General features: G+C 36.5%; 1 protein-coding gene across 3 annotated transcripts in view; it reads left to right on the top strand.

Moving 5' to 3' along the window:
• Positions 1-676: 676 nt before the first annotated feature.
• The window catches only part of LOC126796390 (BEACH domain-containing protein B), a 33,250-nt gene continuing 9,119 nt past the window's right edge, over positions 677-24,807 (top strand). Inside the window, exons 1-28 of one of the 3 annotated variants that reach the window (XM_050523217.1) lie at positions 677-794; positions 1,394-1,612; positions 3,438-3,501; positions 4,189-4,411; positions 5,826-5,999; positions 6,972-7,295; positions 8,490-8,712; positions 9,134-9,202; positions 9,780-10,241; positions 10,479-10,803; positions 12,423-12,878; positions 12,977-13,135; positions 13,226-13,375; positions 14,988-15,143; positions 15,285-15,326; positions 15,477-15,821; positions 16,423-16,596; positions 16,775-16,935; positions 17,024-17,336; positions 17,441-17,873; positions 17,955-18,291; positions 18,401-18,589; positions 20,626-20,881; positions 20,994-21,185; positions 21,264-21,482; positions 21,566-21,742; positions 22,815-22,930; positions 23,815-24,279. In XM_050523217.1, coding sequence (XP_050379174.1) covers positions 1,491-1,612; positions 3,438-3,501; positions 4,189-4,411; positions 5,826-5,999; positions 6,972-7,295; positions 8,490-8,712; positions 9,134-9,202; positions 9,780-10,241; positions 10,479-10,803; positions 12,423-12,878; positions 12,977-13,135; positions 13,226-13,375; positions 14,988-15,143; positions 15,285-15,326; positions 15,477-15,821; positions 16,423-16,596; positions 16,775-16,935; positions 17,024-17,336; positions 17,441-17,873; positions 17,955-18,291; positions 18,401-18,589; positions 20,626-20,881; positions 20,994-21,185; positions 21,264-21,482; positions 21,566-21,742; positions 22,815-22,930; positions 23,815-24,279 — 6,326 coding nt within the window. In that variant the 5' untranslated portion in view covers positions 677-794; positions 1,394-1,490. Of the gene's footprint in view, positions 795-1,187; positions 1,613-3,437; positions 3,502-4,188; positions 4,412-5,825; positions 6,000-6,971; positions 7,301-8,489; positions 8,713-9,133; positions 9,203-9,779; positions 10,242-10,478; positions 10,804-12,422; positions 12,879-12,976; positions 13,136-13,225; positions 13,376-14,987; positions 15,144-15,284; positions 15,327-15,476; positions 15,822-16,422; positions 16,597-16,774; positions 16,936-17,023; positions 17,337-17,440; positions 17,874-17,954; positions 18,292-18,400; positions 18,590-20,625; positions 20,882-20,993; positions 21,186-21,263; positions 21,483-21,565; positions 21,743-22,814; positions 22,931-23,814; positions 24,280-24,807 lie in introns of those variants that run through there. The other 2 variants (XM_050523216.1, XM_050523218.1) reach the window with 2 other exon arrangements.

Here is a 24,807-nt window from a genome sequence, read left to right as displayed (position 1 = left end):
GTCTCTAAATATATATATCGATTACATCTACTGGTGTCGATCGACAATATTTCGAAACTAGAATTTATTTGTAACTTTTTTTTGAGAATGTTTTTAAATAATTCTTTTATTGTTATAAACTCTTAAATAAGAGTATTATGTTTGTTCTAATACAAGACCGCAAGGCCCGTCCCGATTTAGGTGGGCGAATTTGGATATTCATATTTGTAAAAAATACCCAAATTATCACTTATTTAAATATGCTAAGTCCGACTCGGCCGGTTGACGAGTAGGCATGTTTATTGATCGCCAGACTACATTGTCTAGATGGAGGGTGCCGGCTGTTTTGGGAGTACTACATTGGTCAATACCACCTTTCTTGAAGTAACAGACGGTGTGAGATTTCCTAGAGGCTACTCTTTTTAACATATTTCTTTTCGTATAAAAAAACAGACCGTGAGATTCGTAAAAGTAGAAAAGGAAATGATCCAAAACGACACCGTCCAATCTCTGTTTTTGTCCGCATAACCAGCAAGATTATCCACCAACCTAACCAATAACACACTCACCACCTGACTCACTTGACTCACCTCCCACCAGGACCAGGGGTAATGACGTAATTTAACTACATGTTGAGCCTCAACCTTTTCTTTTCTTCTTCTTCTTCTCTCTTCATCTTTCTCATTCCCTTTTTTCTCCTCCTCCAATTTCACACCGACGCAAGATCGAAACCTTGCGCTCACAACCATACCAGGCTCAGATCTCAATTACAAAACCCTAGAATTCATCCAATCCAAACTCTGCGATTCGATCAGGTTCTCACATTTCCTTTCCTCAATTCCATTATGAAATCATCCAATTCAACTTTGTGTTGGTCGTTTATAATCGTTCTCTTCATATTTTGTTGTTCTGTGAGTTATAATTCATATGCGTTCGTTTCATCTCGTATTGTAATGCTTTGCTTAATATTGTGCTTCTCAAATTTCTCAATATTCGCAGCTAATTTTGATTTGAGTTCGCTGTTAGTAGCAGTAGTTCATTCATAGTTGGATAGTGTGTCTATTTGTTTTCAAAGGATTCAATGGAAAACGAGCTAGTGGTTTTAGAGTGATTGCAAGAAAGCACAAAGTCAACTGTTAACTAGTCTAATTTCTTGTCAAAAACTTCATTAAGTTGCTCTGATTGTGATTTTTCGCCGAAACTTGCAGTGGCTAAACAATTTCGCAGTTTGAAGTCAATCAACATTTAGCTTATAAGAGTGGATAGGAGGCAGGGCCAACAACAACCTTAGTAGGCTGTTGAAGGCTGGCAGAGAGCTAAATAGGATGAACACAAACCAAGAAATTGCATCAAATTGTTCGGTTCTGTATTAATTTTGGAGTTTTTGAGATTTAGCTGACATAATTGTGTTTAGGCGAGTTTGCTGAAGGTGATGGGCTGGAATTACAACTGGCATCCCAATTATCGGGTTGTAGAGTGTTGAATGATATGTACATCGTGACGGGGAGAGCATGAATATTGTCAAGGGTGTTGCTGATCTTATTCGAAGGACGTCTGGTGGTCATGATGCAGATTCTTGGTCAGGGTCACACTCACAGAGGTTCTCAGCCCCTGGGTTGAGGATCCGCTTCAGGTACTTATGCTTGCCTATGATACTTTGGCACGTTAGTATATATAAATTGTCATATGTTACGTGTTTATATGAAAGGTTATATTGGATCATGTTATCGACTTTGAATTTTTGTTACATAGTTTTTTAAAAAATCTAAGATATAGGAGGATATTATTCATCTTCTCAATGAAAATGGTCTTAAGTCAGTTGGTAAAGGCTTGGGTTGGGGATGAGATAGGTCTTAGGTATAAATCATCATATCTGGTCTAAAGAATTCACTGAAATGCTAAAGCCGTGTGAAATTAGACCTTTAGAAGAACTGTATTAATCACACTTACATTTTGAGCTTGTATGCGTTAATGTTTGGGGAAATGGGTGTGAGGTTTCTACTGCAAGAAAATCTTTGTGCCATGCCATGATAGTGGTTATCAGGGTAATGGCTGGGTTCTAAATAGGGGTGTTGTCTTAGTTGCTGATGTTATTGGAAACAGTCAAATTGTATCACTATATAGTGGATGGAAAAGATGGGAGGTGGAATGCTCTGGAATTTACACTTCTCAATAATAATTTTTGGTTGGAGAAACATTCTGGTTGGCAAGAATGCCTGCCAGTATTATATGGAAGTATAAAGTTGCGCCTTAAATCAAGATATCAGGCTGGTTGGTGGGATGGTTAGTACCCTGATATTCGTCAGCAAAGAAGACCAGATTTCTTATTTCTCTCCCCATTGATTACTCTTGAGTAAATTGCAGGGAAAGATAGTAGTGTAGATAATGTCTTTGTGGAATGTGAAGCTGCTTTTTGTTTGTGGGAGAGGCTGTTTTATTGGCTGTGTTTTGGGAGATCCCAGCTAGAAGTGTTGCTCCATTAAGTGCAAAGAGTACTTGTTACAGAGAAGGTATGAAGGCCACTGAATTCTCTTACCATATGATTTACATCCTCCAACGCACCCGTTACGCTCTACCACACATCTGCCCAAGCTTACAGATCAATTTTTGGTAATTGATGTAGGAGAGGCTATTTTTGTCTAGATTGAGTTGGGGAATGCCAGCAAGGAGTCTTTCTTTATTAACTGCAAATAGATCTGGTTTCAGCATTCTTGAGATCTTATTATTCGTCCTTTTTTGAGTATATCGGGTTTTGGAATAGGCATGAAGGCCAAAATTCTATGGAGATGCAGCATACTAGCTGCCAGCTGTCATATGGTTACCTTGGTTGGAAAGAAATAGAAAATTCTGGAAGATTGAGGTGTGGGTTTGGAGGAGCTTTGGATTAGGGTGAATTATCTGACAATTTTATAGATATCAGCTGAATTTAGAGATTACAACATTTCGTTAATGATTGACTCGAGGGAAGCTGTAGACCCCCTGTAGTATAGGCTTTGTTTTCTTTGGGTGACAACTCCATATCATTTTGTGAATGATTGCTGGTTGCCTTTTAATTTCGGTGCTATCAGGTCTCACTCCCTGTCCTATCACTGAATTTGATGTGAACTTGTCATGCTATTTATTCTCAGCTGGCTACATGAGTTTGAAACTCTTATACTACTGTTACATGAAATTTTACAAGAAGTTGTCACATTGTAGGAAAATGTTGTACAGTTTGAAAATTAGAGATAATTCCTGCTAAATTTTGTGTACTTGTGTACAGGACCTTGTGATCTTGTATCAGTTGTAGATAAGATGCTGAATTTGTTTGCTAATTCTTATATAACCTTTTGTTTCCTTTCTTCATTTTTCTGTGTGTTACACAATCCTTTTGTTACACTATCTTATGCGCATCATTGTGTAGAATCATAAACTATAGCAGCAATGGGTCTTCTGACGGTTTGGTTATTTTTTTTCAGTGAAGTTGGCGATGAGGCGGTTCTAAATATACTTTGGGGTAGATATCAAAAAGCTGCTGATAAGGTACAGTGTCAGATTCTTTTTCTTGAAAATTTTCAAGTTTTTCATGTAAAAATTACTGCTTTGCACTTTGTAGGTTTTTCTACAAAATTTTGGTAGAAATATGTCCTGGTTCACTGTCCTGCCAAAAGCAATTCTAGGATTCTTTTAATTCTGACAGTAGACCCATTTTCTTGATGAGCCATATGTATTACATGTTCAGAAGAAAAGAGTAATAGCACCTCAAGTAGGTAGTTGGCAGAATTTATTTCTTAGCAACTGAATTTACACTTTTTTCAATCATGAGCTGGTGACCAAGCATGTAATACACGACGGGTAGGAAAACAAACGTAATTACTTTTCACTTATAGCAGGTTTTATCACCTAATCCATATAGAGTTGATTAATATAAACAGGTCTTTTTGAGGCCTAATCCTCTTATGATCTTGAATATATTCTTATTTTGTTTGTTTTTGTTTTCTAAACAACCAGATAAACTAGATGATTTCTGTAGTTTAGGTGGGTTGCTGGTAGAAGAAATGATGTTGGTAGAATGTTTGACATAACAACCTTTTGCACAATTTTGGTAGACTTTGTCAAGATCAATAAGACGACAAGCTTCTCTTGTTTCTTGTGAGATCTGATATATATATATATATATATATATATTTATAATTCTGGGAATTGTTATGGTGTTCACTGAATATGTAGGTGGAAAAGAGGAGGCTGCTTCATGTCTTTCTCAAGCAATTCTTAGTTGTATACAAGAACTGGGAACCACTAAATGCTGACCAAAGTTCAGAGGCTTCTTCAACTACCATTTCACATTCTGAGTCTGATGATGTAGTTATAGGCTGCTTTGCTGGACATCCTGCAGAAGTCATCTTAGTATTGACTGAAGAGATTGCACAACTAACTGATATGGTTGTTGAATGTAAGTTGAATATATGTTTGCTTTTGATTAAGGGCACATTTGCTGCTGCATTGAATGCTTTCTGCCATGGAGATTTTCATTGTTTATCTTATGATATGTTCTGGTTTCTGTGTATTATCCCTTATAAGTTGCAATTGAGAGTTGTCTTCTTGCGTTTGACTAGGCTCACCTTGCAGAATTATTATTTGCTTACAAATTTTTTTATAGAATGAATAAACATTTATTTAGGACACCTAAGCACAGCTGAGGTAAAGAAGTCTATTCTTTAAATTTACGTTTTCCTATAAAAATACCTGCTCTTTTTTGCTTTGCTTGAGGTCACCTTGGCGATCAACTTCGAGCTTTTTATTTAGTCATGTCTTCTAGGGAGGATTGATTTGCTTAGCTAACAACCTTCTGCTTTAAGCAAGGCAATAAAGGCCAAGGTCCTAGGGGGTTGTGGGGTGTTAACTGTGCTCCGGATGGTGTGGATGGAAAGAAATAAAATAATCTTTAAAATCTAAAGCGGTGAAGAGGTGGAATTACTTTGGGGGAGAGTCAGGTTCTGGGTGTCTGTGCGCTTCTGTTTGTAGGGAGTTGAGAGATTATACCTTACTACTTTTATGTCAGATTGGAAAGCATCTGTAGTCTAAGGGAACTTCAGTATCAAAAACAAAACTGTTTTTCTTCAGTATAAAAATAAACTGTTTCTTTTTCAAATAAAAATAAAACATTGAACGCCTGAAGCTGTTCAGATGGTTGGGTCTTGCTGGAATAGTTTTGTTGTAGTAATATTTGCTTCACTTCTGGTGGAAGGGCAGAGAACAAATACCAGGAGTGCCTTAGTCTCATAAGACAACTTAGAAAGTGCTAGACAAGAAGAGGTCAAGAGAAGCCAATTGGAGTTAAAGTTTGGTAATGGTTAGGGTTTGATAGAAGGGAAAGGCATGTTTTCTCAGTCGAATGGCTACTGTAGCAATGTTCTTTCAATATTTGTTTTTAATTTTAGAGAACAAAAACTGTTTTGAGTGTTTCCTTTGGTTGTTTTGTCCTGAATTAGGAAGATTGTAGTTTGGTATTTCTTGTTTTTGGTTTGTTAATTTTTGTTTTTGATACATGGGGACCAAATGCCGAATAAAAAAAAGCATCAATTTGTGATTGTTAAGACTATTTTCACATGAAGTTCTTGTTTCCATCTATTTTGTATCTTTTGTCAATGTTATTGGCAATGAATAATTGTGCCTGCTTGTTTCTAGAGTATTTGCTATATTATTCTCTGAAATGTGTTCTCATATTATATTGAAGTTAGTGTACTTGATATGTGGTTAATAGTTCCATAGGGCTGGCTTTTTTCCACCTTATTGATTACAATTTTAGTTCAAATTTTGTCTTCTTTATATGTCATTTACTCTTTTCTTTGCGATGGTCAATCCAGTAAACAGCAGTACAGTTCGATCAGCAGACTTTTGTGGCCATTCCACAATCCTAAATATCATTTCTGAAGGGATTCCACTCCTTGATGCTCTTCTGATTGTTACTCGTTCGCTGCAAAATTGCCAAGTTTTGGGATACTATGGTGGTATTCCAAAGCTTACAGCATTAATGAAAGGTATTGTCTGTATTGATATATGCTAGTGATCTTGTCTGAAATGAACCCAGTCATGCTAAATAGTTAATTTTCCCTCAGAATTTATTACTCGCCGGAACATATCTAGAGGAGATAGAAGAATGTTTGGTTTCAGGAGTATTTCAGTGTTTGTTGTCTAACACTATAGTTCACTTTGAGAAAATAGAAAGAAAAATATATTTTCTGGTGCAATATTGTACTAGAGTATGATTATTTTAATCAAAAGAGATAGAATTGGCCGGGGATTAGTAGAAAGGATAGAGGAATTAGTTGAATTAAGCCTTGGGTTTCAGTTGAGAGATGAAATCTTAATTAAACATCCCCCCTTACTGCTTACTTTTGTTGGCGTTGGGTGGTGAACATAGATAAAGTCCTGGGTGTTTGGACATTACCTTTACAAAATTACAAGATTAGGTATCATATATGCGGGTATCAAGATTTGAAAAATATTTAGCAATGCGTAATTATGTATATAAGCAATAAGTCTCAGTATCTATTCAATTGCTGATGACATAGCAACTAGATTTTAGATTGCATCACAGGCATGATTATAAAAAAAAGTTACTAACATGTAACTTTATAGTGATCCTTCCAAAAAAACTTTTATCGTGTTTCTTGTAAGCTTTTTCAACACATAAAACCGTGGTTAATGGAATATAAGAAGTTTGGACTGAATGCGGATTCTTGACGTGAGCCTAGCAGTGCCAGTCTATATTGCACATTTATATTGTTACGACCTCTCCTTAATAAAAAAATTATTTATATATCAATCAATTTTGATACAATTTGAGACGGGTTATTAGATGATATTCTCTTAATTTTCGTGCCTGAAAATGCTGAATTATACTGTATCTGATCCACTCAAATTGATGAGTTTCTTGTAATTGATCTGTATTGGGACTGTTGAATGCTGAGGTGTTAAGTACTGGTCTTAATTTGTGCTTCTTTGTGTAGGGGTTGTTGTCCAACTTAAAACAATAAGTGGGGCACTTTCAGCTGACGAAAAGTTATCTAATTTTACCGTGGAGAAGGCGGGACTCCTGCAACAAATACTTGTATATGTTGTGTCAATAATAAGTACTTTTATTGATTTGAATTCAAATGTAAATGGGAAATGTCAGTTGTATAGTAATACTATAGGCTTTCTCTCGGGGAGTGGCTCATCTCCAGTCGACTGTTCTAGTACTTCAAAGGATCCTTCTAGTGACATATTATTATGTTGGCATCAGCGTGCAGTTGTGTCTGTGATGGAAGCTGGTGGACTTAATTGGTTAGTAGGTAAGGTAGGCAAATTTTAGATATGTCTTATCAGATATTTTGCATTTCAGCCTGGTAAAACTTTCTAAAATAGATGCAATCTTATATTTATAACTATAAAGACTTTAAAATGTTTATGATTTCTATCATCTCAAGCTTTAATATTACTTTCTTTTAACTTTTATATATCTTTCATTTATGTTTATGAGGAGATGCTAAGTTCAGTCATAAAATGCATGTATATGTCATTTCCCTGTGTTCTGCCTTTTTATAACCGGTGGCTGGTGTCCCTGTTAGATATCTAATGTTTGCTACAGAAATGTGCCGAGTCTCATTGGTCTGATTTCCCTTACTTCCAAGAATGTTTTCAAGTATCATAGGGATCTGTCACAATTACCAACTTTGTTTTTTGAAGGCATCCATCAGCTAGTTCTATCTACGTTTACAGCTTTTTGGAATATCCTGTTTCCTGTGTGCACTTCATTTACACAGCTTCTATTTTCTGAGTTGGTAATAAAGTTCATTTCATCTCAAGAAAAAAAAAATTGAAGACGAAGAAAAGAAAGAGAAATAAAAAAGAAAGGGTTTTGGTATCCACATTTTATAAATTGAGTGCTCCAACCAATAGCCTGGAAGAATCTAGTGTAAGTAATTGATAGTTTTATTACTTCCAGAAGATCAGCTTTACTTGTTTAAAAGGTATTCCATACTGCTCCATTTGTTGAAGGGTCAATGACTGTATTTGGCTGTTAATTACTGTGTTTTATTTCATCTATGACAGATATATATGTTTAATAATTTCTTTGCTTGCCGTCAGTGTAAAAATTCAATAAAGGACTAGACAGAAATTGTTTCAAGTACTGAATACATTTCATTTTTATCTCATTTTTTTCCATAAAGAATTGAATTAAAAAAAAAGTTTACTTAATAAAAAAAGTTGAAAAAATGACCATGTCTAGTGGGCGGTATCCGTGTACTGCTTCTCTATGTGTCAGTACGCATAATTCATGGAGACATGCTACACTAACTCATCCCTGTTCCAGTTCCAGTTCTTTATTCTCTTTTCCACCACCCTTGTTGATTTACTTGAAGATTTTATTCTAGTTCCCTGCAAATCACAAATCTTCTGGCATCTTTACTTGATATTGCTTATATAGTCGTTCTTCTGTTGACATTGTAAATGCACTCTTTCACTGATGGTGTAATCTGTCACAGAGCTGCTGCGTGTGATCCGAAGGTTAAGCATGAAAGAACAGTGGACAGATACTTCACTTCTGTATTTGTCTTTGAGAATTCTTCACTCCACATTGTCACAAAACCCTCGAGCTCAAAGTCATTTTAAAAGCATTGGAGGACTTGAAGTTCTATTGGATGGTCTTGGAATACCGTCAAATAATGGGCAAATATTGAAAAGTTCTGCTTCTGCTGCTGACAAGAGGTAAAACTTACTCCTCATGTTCTTTCTAGCATTCTTTCAACCAAAATGTGTTCCTGTTGTGCATTTGATTGCTCATTTCTCTTGTGCTATAACATCTGTGCAAGATTTTTTTATTATTGTAAACGTCACAACTAGCACGCAACATTTTGTTTCAATTCATTGATTTTAGTACATGTAGGAGCAAATGTAGATTTACCAAGTAACTTTTCATAATGATTTTATCTTGTCCAACCTAGAGATGCAGTCTGTAGTAATCTACAATAATGTATCATTTGTTCTCCTTGAAACTTAAAACCATTGACTTTATTTAATTTTTTTTATAAAATTTATGCTTGAAGAGACCTGGTGGCTCTTTTGTTACACTCACTATCCTGCTATATGTTTCTTGCTAAGGCAAGTGTCTAATAATAATCTAATGCAGATCTGAGAATCCCTTGATAAAAGTCTTCCATCTGCATGTTCTCTCTTTGGAAGTTCTCAAAGAGGCTGTGTATCCTTTTCAAGTGCTTTTTGTTGGTTTAATTTCAAACTTTAATGCCTCTTTTATTTTTTTTTCTGAATGGGAAGAATGGTGTTATTCACACACCATTTTTTTGTAATTCACACACCCCATTGATGATACGAGCCAATGAGAAGCAAATTTGAAGTGGTAGTTTGCAATTAAAAGTAAGAAAAAAATAGATAAGGTGTGATAGTAACAAAAGTGGGTGTGTGAATATCACCTTATCTAAACTTCTTTTGTCTCATTAATAAAAGCTCTTGTGTCCTTTTCCTGTTCCTTGACTGTTTATTTCATTTGTTTACCCACTGAATTACTTGGACTCCAATGCACTCATGAGGTGTGGATGTTTTACATTAAATACCTTTCATGAAAAGAAAGTAGTTACCTAATCAATCTTCTGCCTGTTGACATTAAACGGTGTATCTTAGCTTTAGATTTCTAATAATCTCTTCTCTTTCTTGGCTAATATCCAATATTGCATGTTTTTTTATCCGACTGCAATATTGTTGCGTACATATTATTTGTTATCTGCAATCTGCTGTTAGTTTCCTTGACAATTAATCAGCTTTGGTAATACTGGCAACATGCAATTTTTATCTCAAGATGGAAGGGTTCAGAAATTTGCAACTAGTTTTTGTTCCCCTGCTTTCATGTTTCAAGAGTATAAAAAATACAGTAAAGCAATATCTGGTCAGCAAGGTTCTCAAATGCCCGCTGTTGACCTTGGAACTGGCAATACTGTTGACAGCCACATTGCAGGGGTTTCTGTTGCTCTTCTGGCCAATGGTTGTTACCCTCAAGTTTGGAGTGATTATGTTCTTGAGTTGAGCAGAGTACTTTGTTCTTTCCTTCCCTCTTCCGAGGATGTAAAATCTCATGATGTTGAGTTATCCGCTGGTCGAATCACTGTGCCAGTTTCTACATCGTATTGTGGGTATTCAATCAGATGGATCATGAAGGTTCTTCAAACGGTCTTTCCCTGCATTAAGGCCTGTTCAAATGAAAATGATTTGACAAGCCACTTAAGGTTGGCATCGTGCTATATCTGCATTTATACCATTTTATGTTTTTTCCAGTTAGATGTTTTTTGTTATATATTAGCATATTGTTATCTCTTAAATATAAGCTCTCAAAGTTTTTGATCAAATTTTAGTCTCTTGCCAGACATAAAAGCATGTTGTTGCTTCTGTTTTATACACTTCTGTAACATTCTTTCTTCTCCTCTTTTTTGTGACTTATTTTTGTTTGGTGTTCCCTTCTGCAGGGTCTTTGTCACTGCTCTGCAGCACTGTGTCTTAAATGCATTTAGGATAGTTCTTGATTCATTCCCTAGTTCACTCAGTGTATTCCGAGAGGAGAAAATCTGGGAGCTTATATTTTCTGAGAATTTTTTCTACTTTGGACCAGCTCCGGAGGATCTTTCCAGAGAGTCTAGTACATGCATCGAGTCCCTGAGGAAACATGAAATACTTTCTTCTTCTAGTGACATCATAAATCAAGCAAGAGTTTGTGGGATTGAAGTTCTCCAAATGGATGTGATTTCATTTCTAGAGTTTGTTGCAATTTCTAATGGGAGTGCTGGCAACTCAGTAAGTTCTCCAAATGATAAATTGCTCTCTCTCTCTCTCTCTCCCTATATATATATATTTTTTTTTTCTGGGATATAATGGGGCCCAAAAACCTAAGCAATGATACGATGTAAGTTGCTTATACTGAAATAGTAGACTTGAGCACTAGAGGGCTACATTAGACAAAAGAAAAACATAAACTTACATCACATTCAACTAGGCATCAAGCCATCCACCTTAATCACAACATACACCCTAAGCGAAACGCATTCTCCATCTAACCTAATATGACGAAGTGCAGTTTTTAAAATTGAAATGTACCAAACCAGAAGCCCATAAAGCTTACCAGACTTAACATGGTCTTAAAGCTCTTCCAACATTGCATCTTATAGCCTTCAAAAGTTTCAATTTCAACATTCAAAAGCACCTGAATCACACTACACCAAAGCATCCCAAAAGAACTTTACCCATCTTCCTTTTGCCAAAAGCAGTGTGTTTCCCACGTAATACTACAAGACTCCTGCATTTTGCACGTGACAGCAGCAAGTAGAAAGACAATAGTGTGGCGCCTCTATTTAGGAAAGCTGCAGTGTCCAACCTCATGCTTGGCAACCAGCCTAAAACTTTGAACTTTGGTAGTCTTTTGTGTCAATTAGTCTTTGCCACCTGTATGCTTTGTTTTAGCTAAATCAAGATATGATTTTATGCGCATGCATACAGTGTTTTTTTTGGATTACTTACTAAACTGTTGTCATACATTTAAGTATGGATGTAAAAAATATTGGTGTCTATGATCTAATCCTTGGGTTAGCTTTATCAGATGGGATGCTAAGCTCTGTTCTATGTGGTTGCTTTATTTTCAAAGTGGAGTCCTTGTCTGCTTCCCTGTTGTTTATTGCCTTTTTGTTTAAATAAAAAGTTTCTTTAAAAAAAAAAAATTTGGTGTCTATAAAGGCTAATGAAGGTAATAAGCAAATCCATTCGTGATTTTGTTTGTTGTTAAGTTCATATCATGATGCTTAAGCTGTCAGGGGACAGGAATACACACGTGCCTTGTACATTGAAGAATATAAAAAATGTCCAAGGGATTCTCAGAACACTACACACAACCATTTTGATACCCATGTATATAGATTGGTAGTCCAACTGTCAATGTTCTGGAAAGTAATATAACACTACATTGTTTGATACTACACATTGGAATTCCCTCTTGTGGGGGCCCACTTGATAACATAACTAAATTAGACATTACTATGAATTTGAACTGAAGACCAAACCTATGAACGAGGATAATGAGATTAATGACTGATGCTAATTTGCAACTCAGCCGTTTCTAAAAAGGAAAAGTCTATCAAACTTTGCTTGTGTTCCTTCTCGGTTCTCAAGGCAACTTTTATCTTCTAACTGTATCATTCACTTTCCTCAATGCTCTAGGCATCCAAAAAAGAGATATTGCCTCGAGTTATATTCTGAATTTAATTCTCTCCTATGAACTACATATCAATACGATGTTCGAGGCATACATGTACAGGATGAAATTATTATTAATGTCCCTGAAATTAATGTAGTGGTTCTAGTTACCATATGCATGTTATCGTTCTGTGTATATTTGCTTACTTGTTTATTTGATGTTGTGGCAGCCTGAAATATCTGCGCTGGTAGATGCCCTTGAACAGTCTGCTTGCAATCCTGAAGTTTCTAGTGCACTTTCCAAGTGTTTGATTCGCATATTAAATCTTTCCACTGAGAAAACTATTGCTTCCTTTAAAGCAGTTAATTCATTTCCTCGTGTGCTTAAGGTTGCTTGCATTCAATCCCAAAAGTCAAGAAGGTCTAGCAATATTATTCCTTCTGTTGAGAGTGATGTTGGTGAAGTGGTTCAATGTCATAACAGATCTAATGCACATGAGACAGCACAGAGATGGATAAAATGCATGGAAACAACCATGGAGCTTTATATGGAATTTTTCTCAACAGTAGAAGATGCTAGAAGTTTGGTTTTACATAGCTCTGAATGTATTAGTCGGTTGTTTGATTTATTCTGGGAAGAAGGTCTGAGAAATAAAGCGCTAAACCATATACTTGATCTCATGAAGGTATTCTTAAAACTATATGCTCAGTTGTTTAATCTGTTCAATTTACAAATATATAGAATCTGTAACTGTACTTCACATGTTTCTTTTTTACGTTTTAGATTGTACCATCATCTGAAGAAGATCAAAGAGCAAAGTTGCAGCTATGTTCTAAGTATGTGGAAACATTCACTCAAATAAAGGACCGGGAAAAAAACTTTGCTGAGCTATCGATCAATCTACTAGTCGGAATGCAAGATATGCTCCACATTGATCATGCAGTATAATCCCTTGACTTGATTAAATACCTGATTATACTTTTTTGTGTAAATATATGATGTTTCAATGTAAACTTGTTTTTTTTTGTTCAGTCCTATCAGACTTTGTTTCGTGAGGGAGAGTGCTTTTTGCACGTTGTGTCTTTACTAAATGGTAACCTTGATGATGCCAACGGGGAAACCTTGGTTCTAAGTGTCCTTGAAACCCTTACCTGTTTGCTTGCAAGCAATGACACATCAAAGGTAATTTATCTTCTGACCTAGATCTTGTCTCATGTCTAATAATGTTTTTTTTTTCATTTTCTAGTAATCTTAGTAAGATTATTATTAGTTTCCTTTTCTCATTTGGTTGTGTTTTGACTTTCTGTTATTTAGCCCTTGTTGAATCTTTGATTGTTTCGTATATGTTAACATGTTAATTGCAAACAATATGTTGGGACCTTAGCTTATTGGTTTAGACTCCATTTCATTGCATCTTTATCTAATTGAGAGAATTGATAAAATGATATAAAGTTCTGAAGAATGAATGGAAGTGGCTTCATCCCATCAACGTCTCTCTCTCTCTCTCTCTCTCTCTCTCTCTCTCTCTCTCACATTCTCATACACAACTGGTTTTATTTACAGCTGAAGTGGTCAACTTGTTGTATGGTATTGACTACAAATAAAGAAATGAGTTTGAGTTTATTTATTGATCTTGAAAAGGTGAATGCTCAAAGTCGAAGTGTTTCCATTCCTAGGTATAGGATATGAAGTTTGGGACTAACTGCTTATTCAGAATCTCTTTGGAAGATAATCCAAGATCTTTGAACATTATCCTGTAGTTGGAAAAAGGAAGTAGATCACTTAAATGGGTGGGAAATGGAGTTAGAACTGTAAAAGCCAAGACAGGCTTTGTAGTACCCTAAATAGTGGTGATTTTGTTGGCTCAAGTCACACCACACTTGAGGAGGCGTGTTCGGAGTGAATTCCACATTGGGACGTCAAATCTCTCATAAAAGATATATAATTATGCATCTCTCCTGCGAGTTGGCTCTAGGTTTTGGGTAGGATGTCATGAAGAGTGTATCAAAAGTTGGTTTCTAGTTGTGTCAGAACTAGGTACCCATGCCAACCTTAGCAAATCAGTGTTTGTTTTTATCACTTTATAATTGAACCAGTTTTATTGAACATGAGAAGTAGATACAAGAGAGCAGATGTCTCTGTTATGCTTTGGGAAAGAAAAGAAATTGCTGAACGGAATGGGGTGCTGATGGTTAAAGTTCGATTCAAAAGAAGTTCTAAAGATCCGAGTGTAAAGGAGTTTGAATGTCTGGGGGACAGAGTTCTGTTCTGGGTTACCTTATGGGCACTACTTTCCTCAGAATATAGGGATCTGTTTGTTCTTTCCATTTCCTGGCTGCTGGAATTTGGTTGTTGTTGGGGTTCTACTTTTTGCGTTATGGATCTTTTGATGACCATCTTGTACGCTCCCTCTCCTTTTAAATAAAATTATGTTTACTACAAAAAAGTTAAATAATGCAGAACTATGTTGTTTTTGTGTCTGTGTGTGGGGCTGGTTCTCCTCTTTTGTGTTCCTTGTCTAATATAGTAAGGTTGCTCCCTTTTGGTCAATTCATCTAGACTAGGCTTCTGCTTAGGACATGGCTGTTCCACAGTTTTGCATTAAAGCTTTTTGCTTGGAGGGATACCGGCTTGATTCTTTCCCATATTATGTTATATTTTTGTTTTTTTTTAATATAAAATGTTTAAGAGTGACTGTCCACAAATTTAGGTATGTGGGTTATCTACAATTACCTTTTCAGGTTCATAAATCATGTTTCCTCCTTGCTAATTGACTTAAACATATATTTTGCAGTCCACATTTAGAGGTCTTGCGGGAAAGGGGTACCAGACATTGCAAAGTCTATTGTTGGAGTTTTGCCAGTCTCGTTCAAGTGAAGGACTTTTGAATGTGCTGCTTGATATGCTTGTTGATGGAAAGTTTGATTTGAAAGAAAGCCCTAAAATAAAGGTGTCTACATGGTGCAAACCATCTTCAGTTTGTAATATTCAATAATTTGCTTGCTTTTCGAAACTGATGCAAAGCTTGCTTTAGATTAAATTCAAAATATGTCTTTTTTTTTGACTTTTTTTTTCTTTTGTCTCTACTCAGAATGAAGATGTGATCATACTTTATCTCAGCGTCCTGCAAAAGGTTGGGGATTCATCTCTTTTGATATTTTACCTGGCCCAGACTTCCTCGGTTTAAACTATACTTCTGTTTGATACCATTTTATTATTTGGAGATTTCATTTGTACAGTTATGTCCTATTATATCATTATTTGTTATTTTGTGATTGGGCAGAGCAGTGACTCGTTGCAGCATAGTGGGCTTGATGTGTTTCAGCAATTAATGAAGGATTCCATTTCCAATCGAGCATCTTGTGTCAGAGCAGGAATGCTTGATTTTCTACTCGATTGGTTTTCACAAGAAGGTAATGACAGTGTCATCTTGAAAATTGCCCAATTAATTCAAATTGTTGGAGGGCATAGCACATCAGGAAAGGACATACGCAAAATCTTTGCCCTCCTCCGAAGTGAGAAAATTGGGAATCAGCACCAGTATTGCTCACTGTTGTTGTCCAGTGTTTTGTCAATGCTAAAGGAGAAGGGACCAACTGCCTTCTTTGACCTCAATGGGAATGATTCTGTAAGTTTCGAGAAAGTTTAATAACATTTACTTCTGACTCAAATTGTCATGCTGATACAGAAATTATTTTGAAATGCCGGAAGTTGGAAAAAAAAAGTAGTATAGATGTTGGGGATACCTCGATTGGAAAAAGTATTTCAGTTTAATATAAATTAAATATGGTAACTATGGGCTGGCTGGAGCTGTATTGAAACAATGTAAGGCCCTGGGTAAAAGTACTATCTAAGTGCATCTTTAGTTTTGGAAGTGCTTGTTTCAAATAGTAACCAGTAATTGGAACTGCTTGTCCTATACATTGGGTTTGAGAAATTCTATAATCAAATGAATTAGTAACCAGCACTTGTTTCAAACAGTAACCAGTAATTGAAGTGCTTGTCCTCTTTCGTTGGGTTTGAGAAATTCTATAAATTAAATGGAATTAGTTACTCTTATGTCTTTTGGTTTATCATTTTCATTTTAAGTATCGGCTAGTTTAAATTATATAGACCCTATGTTCTAAATTATCTTTTGCCTTTTTAATTATTTCATCTCTTTTTGACGTATCTAACCCCTCTCTCTCTCTCTCTATATATATATATATATATATATAATTTATTTGCAGGGGATTGTGATAAAAACGCCTGTGCAGTGGCCTCTCAACAAGGGGTTTTCTTTTTCATGCTGGTTAAGGCTAGAAAATTTCCCCAGAAGTGGGACAATGGGGCTTTTCAGCTTTCTTACAGACAATGGGAGAGGGTGCATGGCGGCGCTAGCAAAGGACAAGCTTTTCTATGAGGTATAAATTACTTGGGAGATATTTCTTTTTTGATTTGTATGACGGAGAATGAGTAATTTAACCATAGCTGCAAATTTTGAGTGCATTTTTAACTCATTCCTTTACAAGTGTTTTCATTTGCTCCATGCTTCATGTTTTGATTTATTGCCCTGGTGATTTTAATTTCTGAATTTTCCAGTCCATCAATCTGAAGCGACACTGTGTCCAGCTACAGATGAAAATTATCACAAAGAAATGGCATTTCCTATGTATAACTCATAGCATTGGAAGAGCTTTTTCAGGGGGTAGCTTATTGAGATGTTATATTGATGGTGAACTTGTTTCTTCTGAAAGATGCAGGTCAGAGTTCACTTTATTCTCCCTATATTTTGATTTCCCCTCTAACAGCAATTAACCGTTAATTTCCATACATTTTTTCTCTTTTCAGATATGCAAAACTTAATGAGTTGCTAACAAGCTGTAGAGTTGGCACCAAATTTGATGTACCCCTGTCTGATGATGATTTATCTTCAGAATCTATAAGGGACTCACATCCTTTTCTCGGTCAGGTTGGTCCTGTATATCTGTTCAATGATGCTATTTCTTCTGAGCAAGTTCAGGGTATCTTTTCTCTTGGACCAAGCTACATGTATTCATTCCTTGATAATGAAGCTTCATCATCTAATGAAACTAAGCTCGGTGGGGTTCTTGATGTCAAAGATGGTCTTGCATCAAAAATTATTTTTGGACTTAATGCTCAGGTCTGTCTCCTGAATTCTTTTTCTCCCGTCAAATGATCTATCTCAAAGAAGTCAATTATATATCACAAAGAGCATCACTCTGACTAGTTGATTTCTTCTTTCAGGCAAGTAATGGCAGGACACTATTTAATGTTTCACCAATACTGGATCATGCATCAGATAAAAGCTCATTTGAAGCAACCATGATGGCTGGCACACAGCAATGCTCCAGACGCTTATTGCAACAGATAATTTACTGTGTGGGAGGGGTATCAGTTTTCTTCCCTCTTATTGCACAGTCTGAAAAATATGAAAATGAAGAAAGTGGGCAATTTAAAGAAACATTGCCTATACCTATAACAAGAGATCGGGTGACTGCTGAAGTCATCGAGCTAATCGCTTCTGTGCTTGATGAGAATGTAGCCAATCAACAACAGATGCATCTTCTCTCTGGTTTCTCAATACTGGGATTCTTGTTGCAGTCTGTTCCTCCTCAGCAACTAAATATGGAAGCACTTTTTGCTCTAAAACATCTGTTTCATGTCGTTGCCAACTGTGGTATAAATGCTATAAATTTTAAAGCAGTAATTGCTGAATTACATAATTCTGTAATATGAATTCTTTTCATATTGTGTGCAGGCTTGGGAGAGCTGCTTACCAAAGATGCTATGTCTAGCATATTTCTTAACCCTCTCATTTGGCTGTACACGGATTATAAGGTGCAGCGAGAGTTATACATGTTTGTCATCCGGCAGTTTGATGATAATCCAAGGATGCTTAAAAGCCTTTGCGGACTACCTCGTATTATAGATATAATACGCCAGTTCTATTGGGAAAATCCAAAATCTCGGTTTGCTATTGGAAACATGCCTCTCATTCATCCCATCACAAAACAAGTTCTTGGAGAGAGACCCAATAATGATGAAATACATAAAATTCGTCTCCTTTTGTTGAGCCTTGGTGAAATGAGCCTCAGGTATGATCTTCCTACCCGTAATTTATATGTTCCTAAACATATACTCTGATTATCTTTTGTCTTTTTCTATGAGCATATATAACGTTATGGACTCCTGGGGATTATGCAGGCAGAAAATTGCTGGAGCAGATATAAGAGCTCTAATAGCTTTCTTTGAGACAAGTCAGGATATGACCTGTATTGAAGATGTTCTACATATGGTTATTCGAGCACTTTCTCAAAAGCCACTGCTTGCAGATTTTCTTGAACAGGTCAATTTGATTGGTGGCTGTCACATATTTGCCAATCTTCTCCAAAGGTATACGTTTAATGCTATATTTTTTAATTTTTTGTTTAGAAAAAACATCTTTATATCAACTAAAGAGTATATTGCAAAGACACAGAGATTCCCCATGAGAAAAAGAGACTGAGCAACAGAATGGGATGCTGAATTATAGCTAAAATATACATGAAGTCATAGATCAGGACAGCTTGCAGTCTAGAATAATATATGAAAGAGAGTAATGTAAAACTCCCAATACACTGAGGCCCAAATAATTGCCCAGAACTTAACTATCTCCCACAGCTCTTCCTGATCCGCACCACCATAAGCGTCAGTGTTCTTTTGTTTCTTTCCATCCAAACCACCTAAATACAGTTCACAACCCACAGTCCCAAAGACTTTAAGCTTTTTACCCCTATGGAAAGCGGCACGCTTTTTGAATTACAGATCAATCCTTATTAAAGCATCTAACGAATCCACTCCACCTTTAAGTGTAAATAATTTGCCACTTCCCAAACGACAAAGTTATGGTCCACTGCTTTCTCCCTTAACTGTGGGGAGAAAAAATTTGTGTGATGCCTTCTCTTTTGGACAACAGCACAGATATTCACCCTCCCATTCGCACTTTCACCCGAAGAGGAGCCTAATTGTCCAAAGTAACTTTGCTGGAACATAGACTAGATCTGCTCTCATCAATTAGGACATGAAAAGATTTGCATAAAAAATTTACAGTCCACTCTAGCTTACATCTCCTTTCATCTGGTTTTCATTTGTAGCTTCAAACACTGTATAAAACACAAATACTTCTTCATCATTTAGATTTAGCCTAATACCAAAATCCCAGCTTATCAGATGGGTAATTGGAACAGCAAATCTGTCATCTGTTTAGTTTGGTATCCTGATAGTCTGATCACTGTCGGAAAAATACCTTTGTAGGGTACATCCGCCACCCGAGTATCTTTGGAAAAGCCAATTCTTTTGCCACTTTGCACCACCAGTTTATGACAAAGGGAATCGTTTTAATCCCGCTAAAAATGTCCTAGTAGAGATTTCAACTTGACTCTCTCGAAATCCGTTTTCCATTCCAACCAATCTCATCCTACCCATACTTTGATTATAGCATAACAGAAGCAATCCCTCTCCAATGGAAATCCTGGAAGCCACTTTCCAATGAAGGACTTGTTCCTTGCTAATAATTTCTAATTCTCTGGTCTACCCTCTACAAAGAAATCAATTGCTGGAAATCTCCACTATTTTATATGATGCCTGGCAGTTTCTTCGGTGGTGCTTTGGAGTAGGGATGGAAACAGGTTGAGGGATAGTGCAGATAAATGATGCCACATTTATTGGCGGGTTCCCCATTTTCAAATCTGCAGATCAAGACTCAGTGCTGGTTTGTACATTGACACTGCACCGGCTAAACAAAAGGGTAACCAAGGTGTTTTCATGGCCATGCCTTTGAATTTTAGAGGTCGAAAATTTGAATCACACATCATTCTAGTATCTCTCCCATGTCAGGCCGACCTCATGACTGCATTATAGGATGCGTTTTCTACTCCAGATCATCTTTTCCAAGACTGAGTTTCCGAATTTGATTAGAAAGATCAAAATGTAGGGATAAATATGAAATGCAAGCTTTAATTTTCGAGATTCCACGGCCAAATGGTTCCTGGTCCAATCAGGAAAGCTTCCTGGCTTCGACTCCTGCCAGTCAAGGCGCACGGTGATGGGTGGATCCCTCACTGGGATATTTTCTTGGAATAACATTGCTGTCCTTGGATCGTTACACTTTTTGAAATTTGTTTTCTGTAATTACTCATGTACTGGTGTGCTTTATGGTGTTATGTTGGCCATTTTAGTTGGTGTCTACTGTCTACTTATGCATGCCTCTGTCTTTGGAGTGTATCTTCTAGATTGTGTCATGCTTGCAGTTTTATAAAAGGATTTTGATTTGGTTTTCTGTGTTCAGGTTGTGGATTTCTTAGTCACTCTGTAATAAGATCTGATTTTCTTGTTGGAGAAAAAAGTGGTTATTGAGTGACTTAATTTGTGTCCTTATATATTTCTTGCAGGGAACACGAACCTATCAGACTACTTAGCTTGCAGCTTCTTGGAAGGCTTTTAGTTGATCTTCCATCTGAGAGGAAGGGACCAAGATTTTTCAATCTTGCAGTTGGAAGGTCCCGATCTCTTTTGGATGGCCAAAAAAAAATTTCAAGGCAGCCAATTTATACAGCCATGTCTGATAGATTATTTAGGTTTCCTCAAACAGAGAACTTGTGTGCCACTTTGTTTGATGTTCTTCTTGGTGGTGCTAGCCCTAAACAGGTAATCTGGTTAATTCATTCTGTCGCTATTGAAGTGAAACTATCAGTTGTATTCATGTTTAGTTTTCTTTTTAGGCTTTGCAGGTTACTTTACTGTGAATTTCATATTTCAGGTGTTACAGAAGCAAATCCAGGCTGAGAAGCAGAGAACCAAAGGACATATCTCACATTTTCTTCTTCCTCAAATTCTGGTTCTTATATTTAGATTCCTGTCTTGCTGTGAGGATGCGGTTTCAAGAATGAAAATTATCAGAGATTTACTTGATCTTCTTGATTCAGATCCTTCTAACATTGAAGCATTTATGGTATTAGTGGTGAATATTTTTTAATCGTTTACTTGATCTTATTTTAAGTGTACTCTGATTACTATGTGCCATGAATAGGAATTCGGGTGGAATGGCTGGTTAACAGCTTGTGTGAAGCTTGGTGTGTTCAAAGACTATAAAGTTACTCCAGAAGATCATGATGACAGTGTGAAAATAGAACAAGATTTAGTGAGGAATCTATTTTGTGTTGTTCTTTGTTACCATGTTCATTCTGTGAAAGGTGGGTGGCACCAGTTAGAGGAGACAGTAACTTTCCTACTAATGCAGTATGAACAAGTATGTATAAATCAGCACTGCTCCTTTGATCCGTAGTTCTATTTACAAATCCTATTATGACTCGAGGTTTATTATTTTGGCAGGGTGGAGTTTCATTTCGGTACTTGCTTCGTGACATATATGAGGATCTGATCAGGAGGTTGTTGGAATTGTCTTCTGAAGAAAGTATTATTATGTCGCAACCGTGCCGGGACAACACATTGTACCTTCTAAGACTGGTTGATGAGATGCTCATGTCTGAAATTGACCAAACCCTTCCGGTATTCAATTTTGCTATAAATTATAACTATGTTTTTCGACTTTCTCTTTTTGGTAGATTCTTTCTGTTTGCGTAGATTATGGGTTCCTTATTCACCTTGTTGTTATTAGTTCTTTTGTTCTTATAGAATCTTCATTGTAAAACTCCAGAAAAAAAGGTAAAGAAAGTATTACACTATGATGTGAGATAGGTTCATAGGCATACAAAAAGTAAATCAGAAAAATATTAGTTATCTACAAATCTTATGCTCCACCATTGTAGAAGATATTAAAATGAACCATGCATATAGCATGGTTCCTGAATAAGAAGCCAATGGAGTGTTCCCTAGAATGCCAGTTCCTGGGTAGCTGATCCGGCATTAATTGGAGCCTGCAGGTTGCTCTAAACCCTAATCCTTGATCACATGGCACTGAAACCCCGATTCCTTCCTTTTCTGTTAAGGGTTTTGTCTACCTTGCGTTTGTGATGTATAGATAACTCCAAACTCAACAAAAGACTACTTATTCTTCTCTATGGAGTTTTAATACATGACATAGTCATGCCTTTTATATCGCACGGTTCATTATTGCATTAACTTTCTGTTGTGCTGTACGAAACCGAAATTTCCGAACGTCACCATGTGAGATTATTTCTACCCTGCAGTTGGTCTATGGTTTTTGTGGGCTCGAATGTTTGACTTCTTCATTTATTTTTAATAGATTTTTGAATGTTTTCTTATTACTTACAAAATTAATGTTTTCCTTTCAAAAACATAAATAAGGGAAGACACCAAAATAGAAATATGTGTCAAATTTATATTATGGCGACCTTGCTTCCATTTAATGCTGCAGTGTCTCGTCACTTATATATAAATTGAATTTTTTTTTCTGTCCAAGTGGTTTTTGGTGACATGGTCCATTGTCCTTTTTTAACAGATTTTTGAAGAAATAATAGTACCCCTTATCTGTAATAAGAAAGTGACCCTTCTCTAAGCATACATGAAATTGCTTGCTGGTTCACATCCTTGTTAATTTCTGTTCTCTTCTTTGTGTAGTCTATGAGGTCAAATTAATTAATATTTGATTCTTTTTTAGTTCCCAGCAAGTAGCATTGATTTCTCTCTTGATTCGTTCGAGTTGGAACACGAAAAAGACTATGGTTCTGCCTTGTTTGAAGTGCTGCAAGGGACAACTGACAGCCAAATATCGAGGTAATAACTTCCTGAGTTCAGATTTTATTTCTGTAGATGTAGCCAAAAGACTGCCCTAAATCATGTCAGTCATTATTACCGTCTCTGTAGATATAGCCGTGGTTGAACAATAGCTATAGAAACTTTATAAACATTGGAATACTTTTGCCACTAATCTACTCTGACAATGGTAATAGTATGTACCTGGGACCATTCTTTATCCAATGTAATGAACCCTTTGAATAGGTTTTTCGTAACGCTATTCACGTCTCTAAAATTTGAATACCATGGCAGACTTTCTGCACTCAAATGAGAGGTTTAGCTCCAACCTTATTCAAATGTTCAGAGACAAGAATAGTCGTTAGGAAAAACCTTTTTAAAGGGTTTCATTGCATTGGAGGTTTAGCACCAAATGTGCCATAGTTTGATGATTTGTTGGTTTGTTTTCAAAATTTTAGTATCTTGTTCTTTGTTTAATTTCATTGTAACTGCAACACCGATAAAACCTTTTACATAGTATTTCCATTATACAATATGTTTGAACTCCGTATTGGTAGTGTGTAATACACGTCACTGTTGATATATGTCATCTGCAGGGGTGTCTTTGTGTGTCATTGACCATGTATATCCTAACTCAAGGAACATAAGTCTTGATACTAAGGATGCCCAGAGTTCTAGGCATGTATATCCATGTATAGCAATTTGTTCTAGGCACCAATATAATAATATGTTATGGTATTCCTTTTATCAATTTCGAAGCTTCTTGTCCAGAGTTCTTTTTGTTTATATTTATTTTCTTGCAGTGGGTGACTTTGGGTTTTTCCTGGACCTCATCAGTGCACACTGCTATTAAACTGCATAAATCATATTATGTTATTCATGTTTTCGATTGCTTCAATCTTAAGGACTCCTGGGAGTCGCAAGCAGCCTGTCAAAAGTGAAGATGGCATTGTCAATGACAAGTGGTGGGATCTGTATGACAGTTTGTGGATTATTATTAGTGAGATGAATGGTAAGGGACCAAGCAAGTCGTTATCAAAATCATCGCCAACATCACTTCCATCTTTTGGTCAGAGAGCACGTGGCTTAGTAGAATCTCTGAACATTCCTGCTGCTGAGGTGGCTGCAGTTGTTGTATCTAGTGGGATTGGCAGTGCATTAGGTGGCAAACCAAACAAAATTGTTGATAAGGCAATGCTCTTACGAGGAGAGAGGTGCCCAAGAATTATTTTTCGACTTGTAATCCTATATCTCTGTAGATCTTCGTTAGAAAGAGCATCGCGATGTGTTCAATTGGTCATTCCACTTCTGCCATTTTTCTTATCAGCCGAGGATGAGCAAAGCAAAAACAGATTGCAGCTGTTCATCTGGTATGGAACTCTCACCTTTATTGCTTCTAGCCAAGCTCATAGATTTTGGGAAACATGCAGCTAAGCATTATGAAGTATTTAGAATGTTTATGTATTGATGTATTTAAAGGGATAGCTCATTCACCAACTTTTTGATTACATTTTCACATCTCCACCATTCAACTTTTAAGGTTTAATGTATAGATCACCTCTATAAAATTTCAGCCAAAATAGTGATCATTAAGGTATCAAACTTGGTAAAAGCAATGAACGCACAAAATCTGTCAAACCTGAACCGTTCATGCTTATAAGTTTAAATCCCAGTTTTGAATGCCTTAAACACCTCCATTTTGGCTGAAATTTTACAGAGGTGATCTACACATTAGAATCTAAATGTTGAACGGTGCGGATTCGCTGTTTCTGCGACGATATGTCGCAACGTCAGGGCGGACCACGAAAGCTACACTACCCACCTCCCGGCGATCCCGTCTGTGCTGGCCGGAGCTCTATCGGCAACCCACGGCGGCTGGAATGGCGAATTCGCCGAAA

The sequence above is a fragment of the Argentina anserina genome, chromosome 5 (genome assembly GCF_933775445.1).
Source record: "Argentina anserina chromosome 5, drPotAnse1.1, whole genome shotgun sequence".
Taxonomy (NCBI): domain Eukaryota; kingdom Viridiplantae; phylum Streptophyta; class Magnoliopsida; order Rosales; family Rosaceae; genus Argentina; species Argentina anserina.
This window is presented reverse-complemented; position numbering and strand designations above follow the sequence as displayed.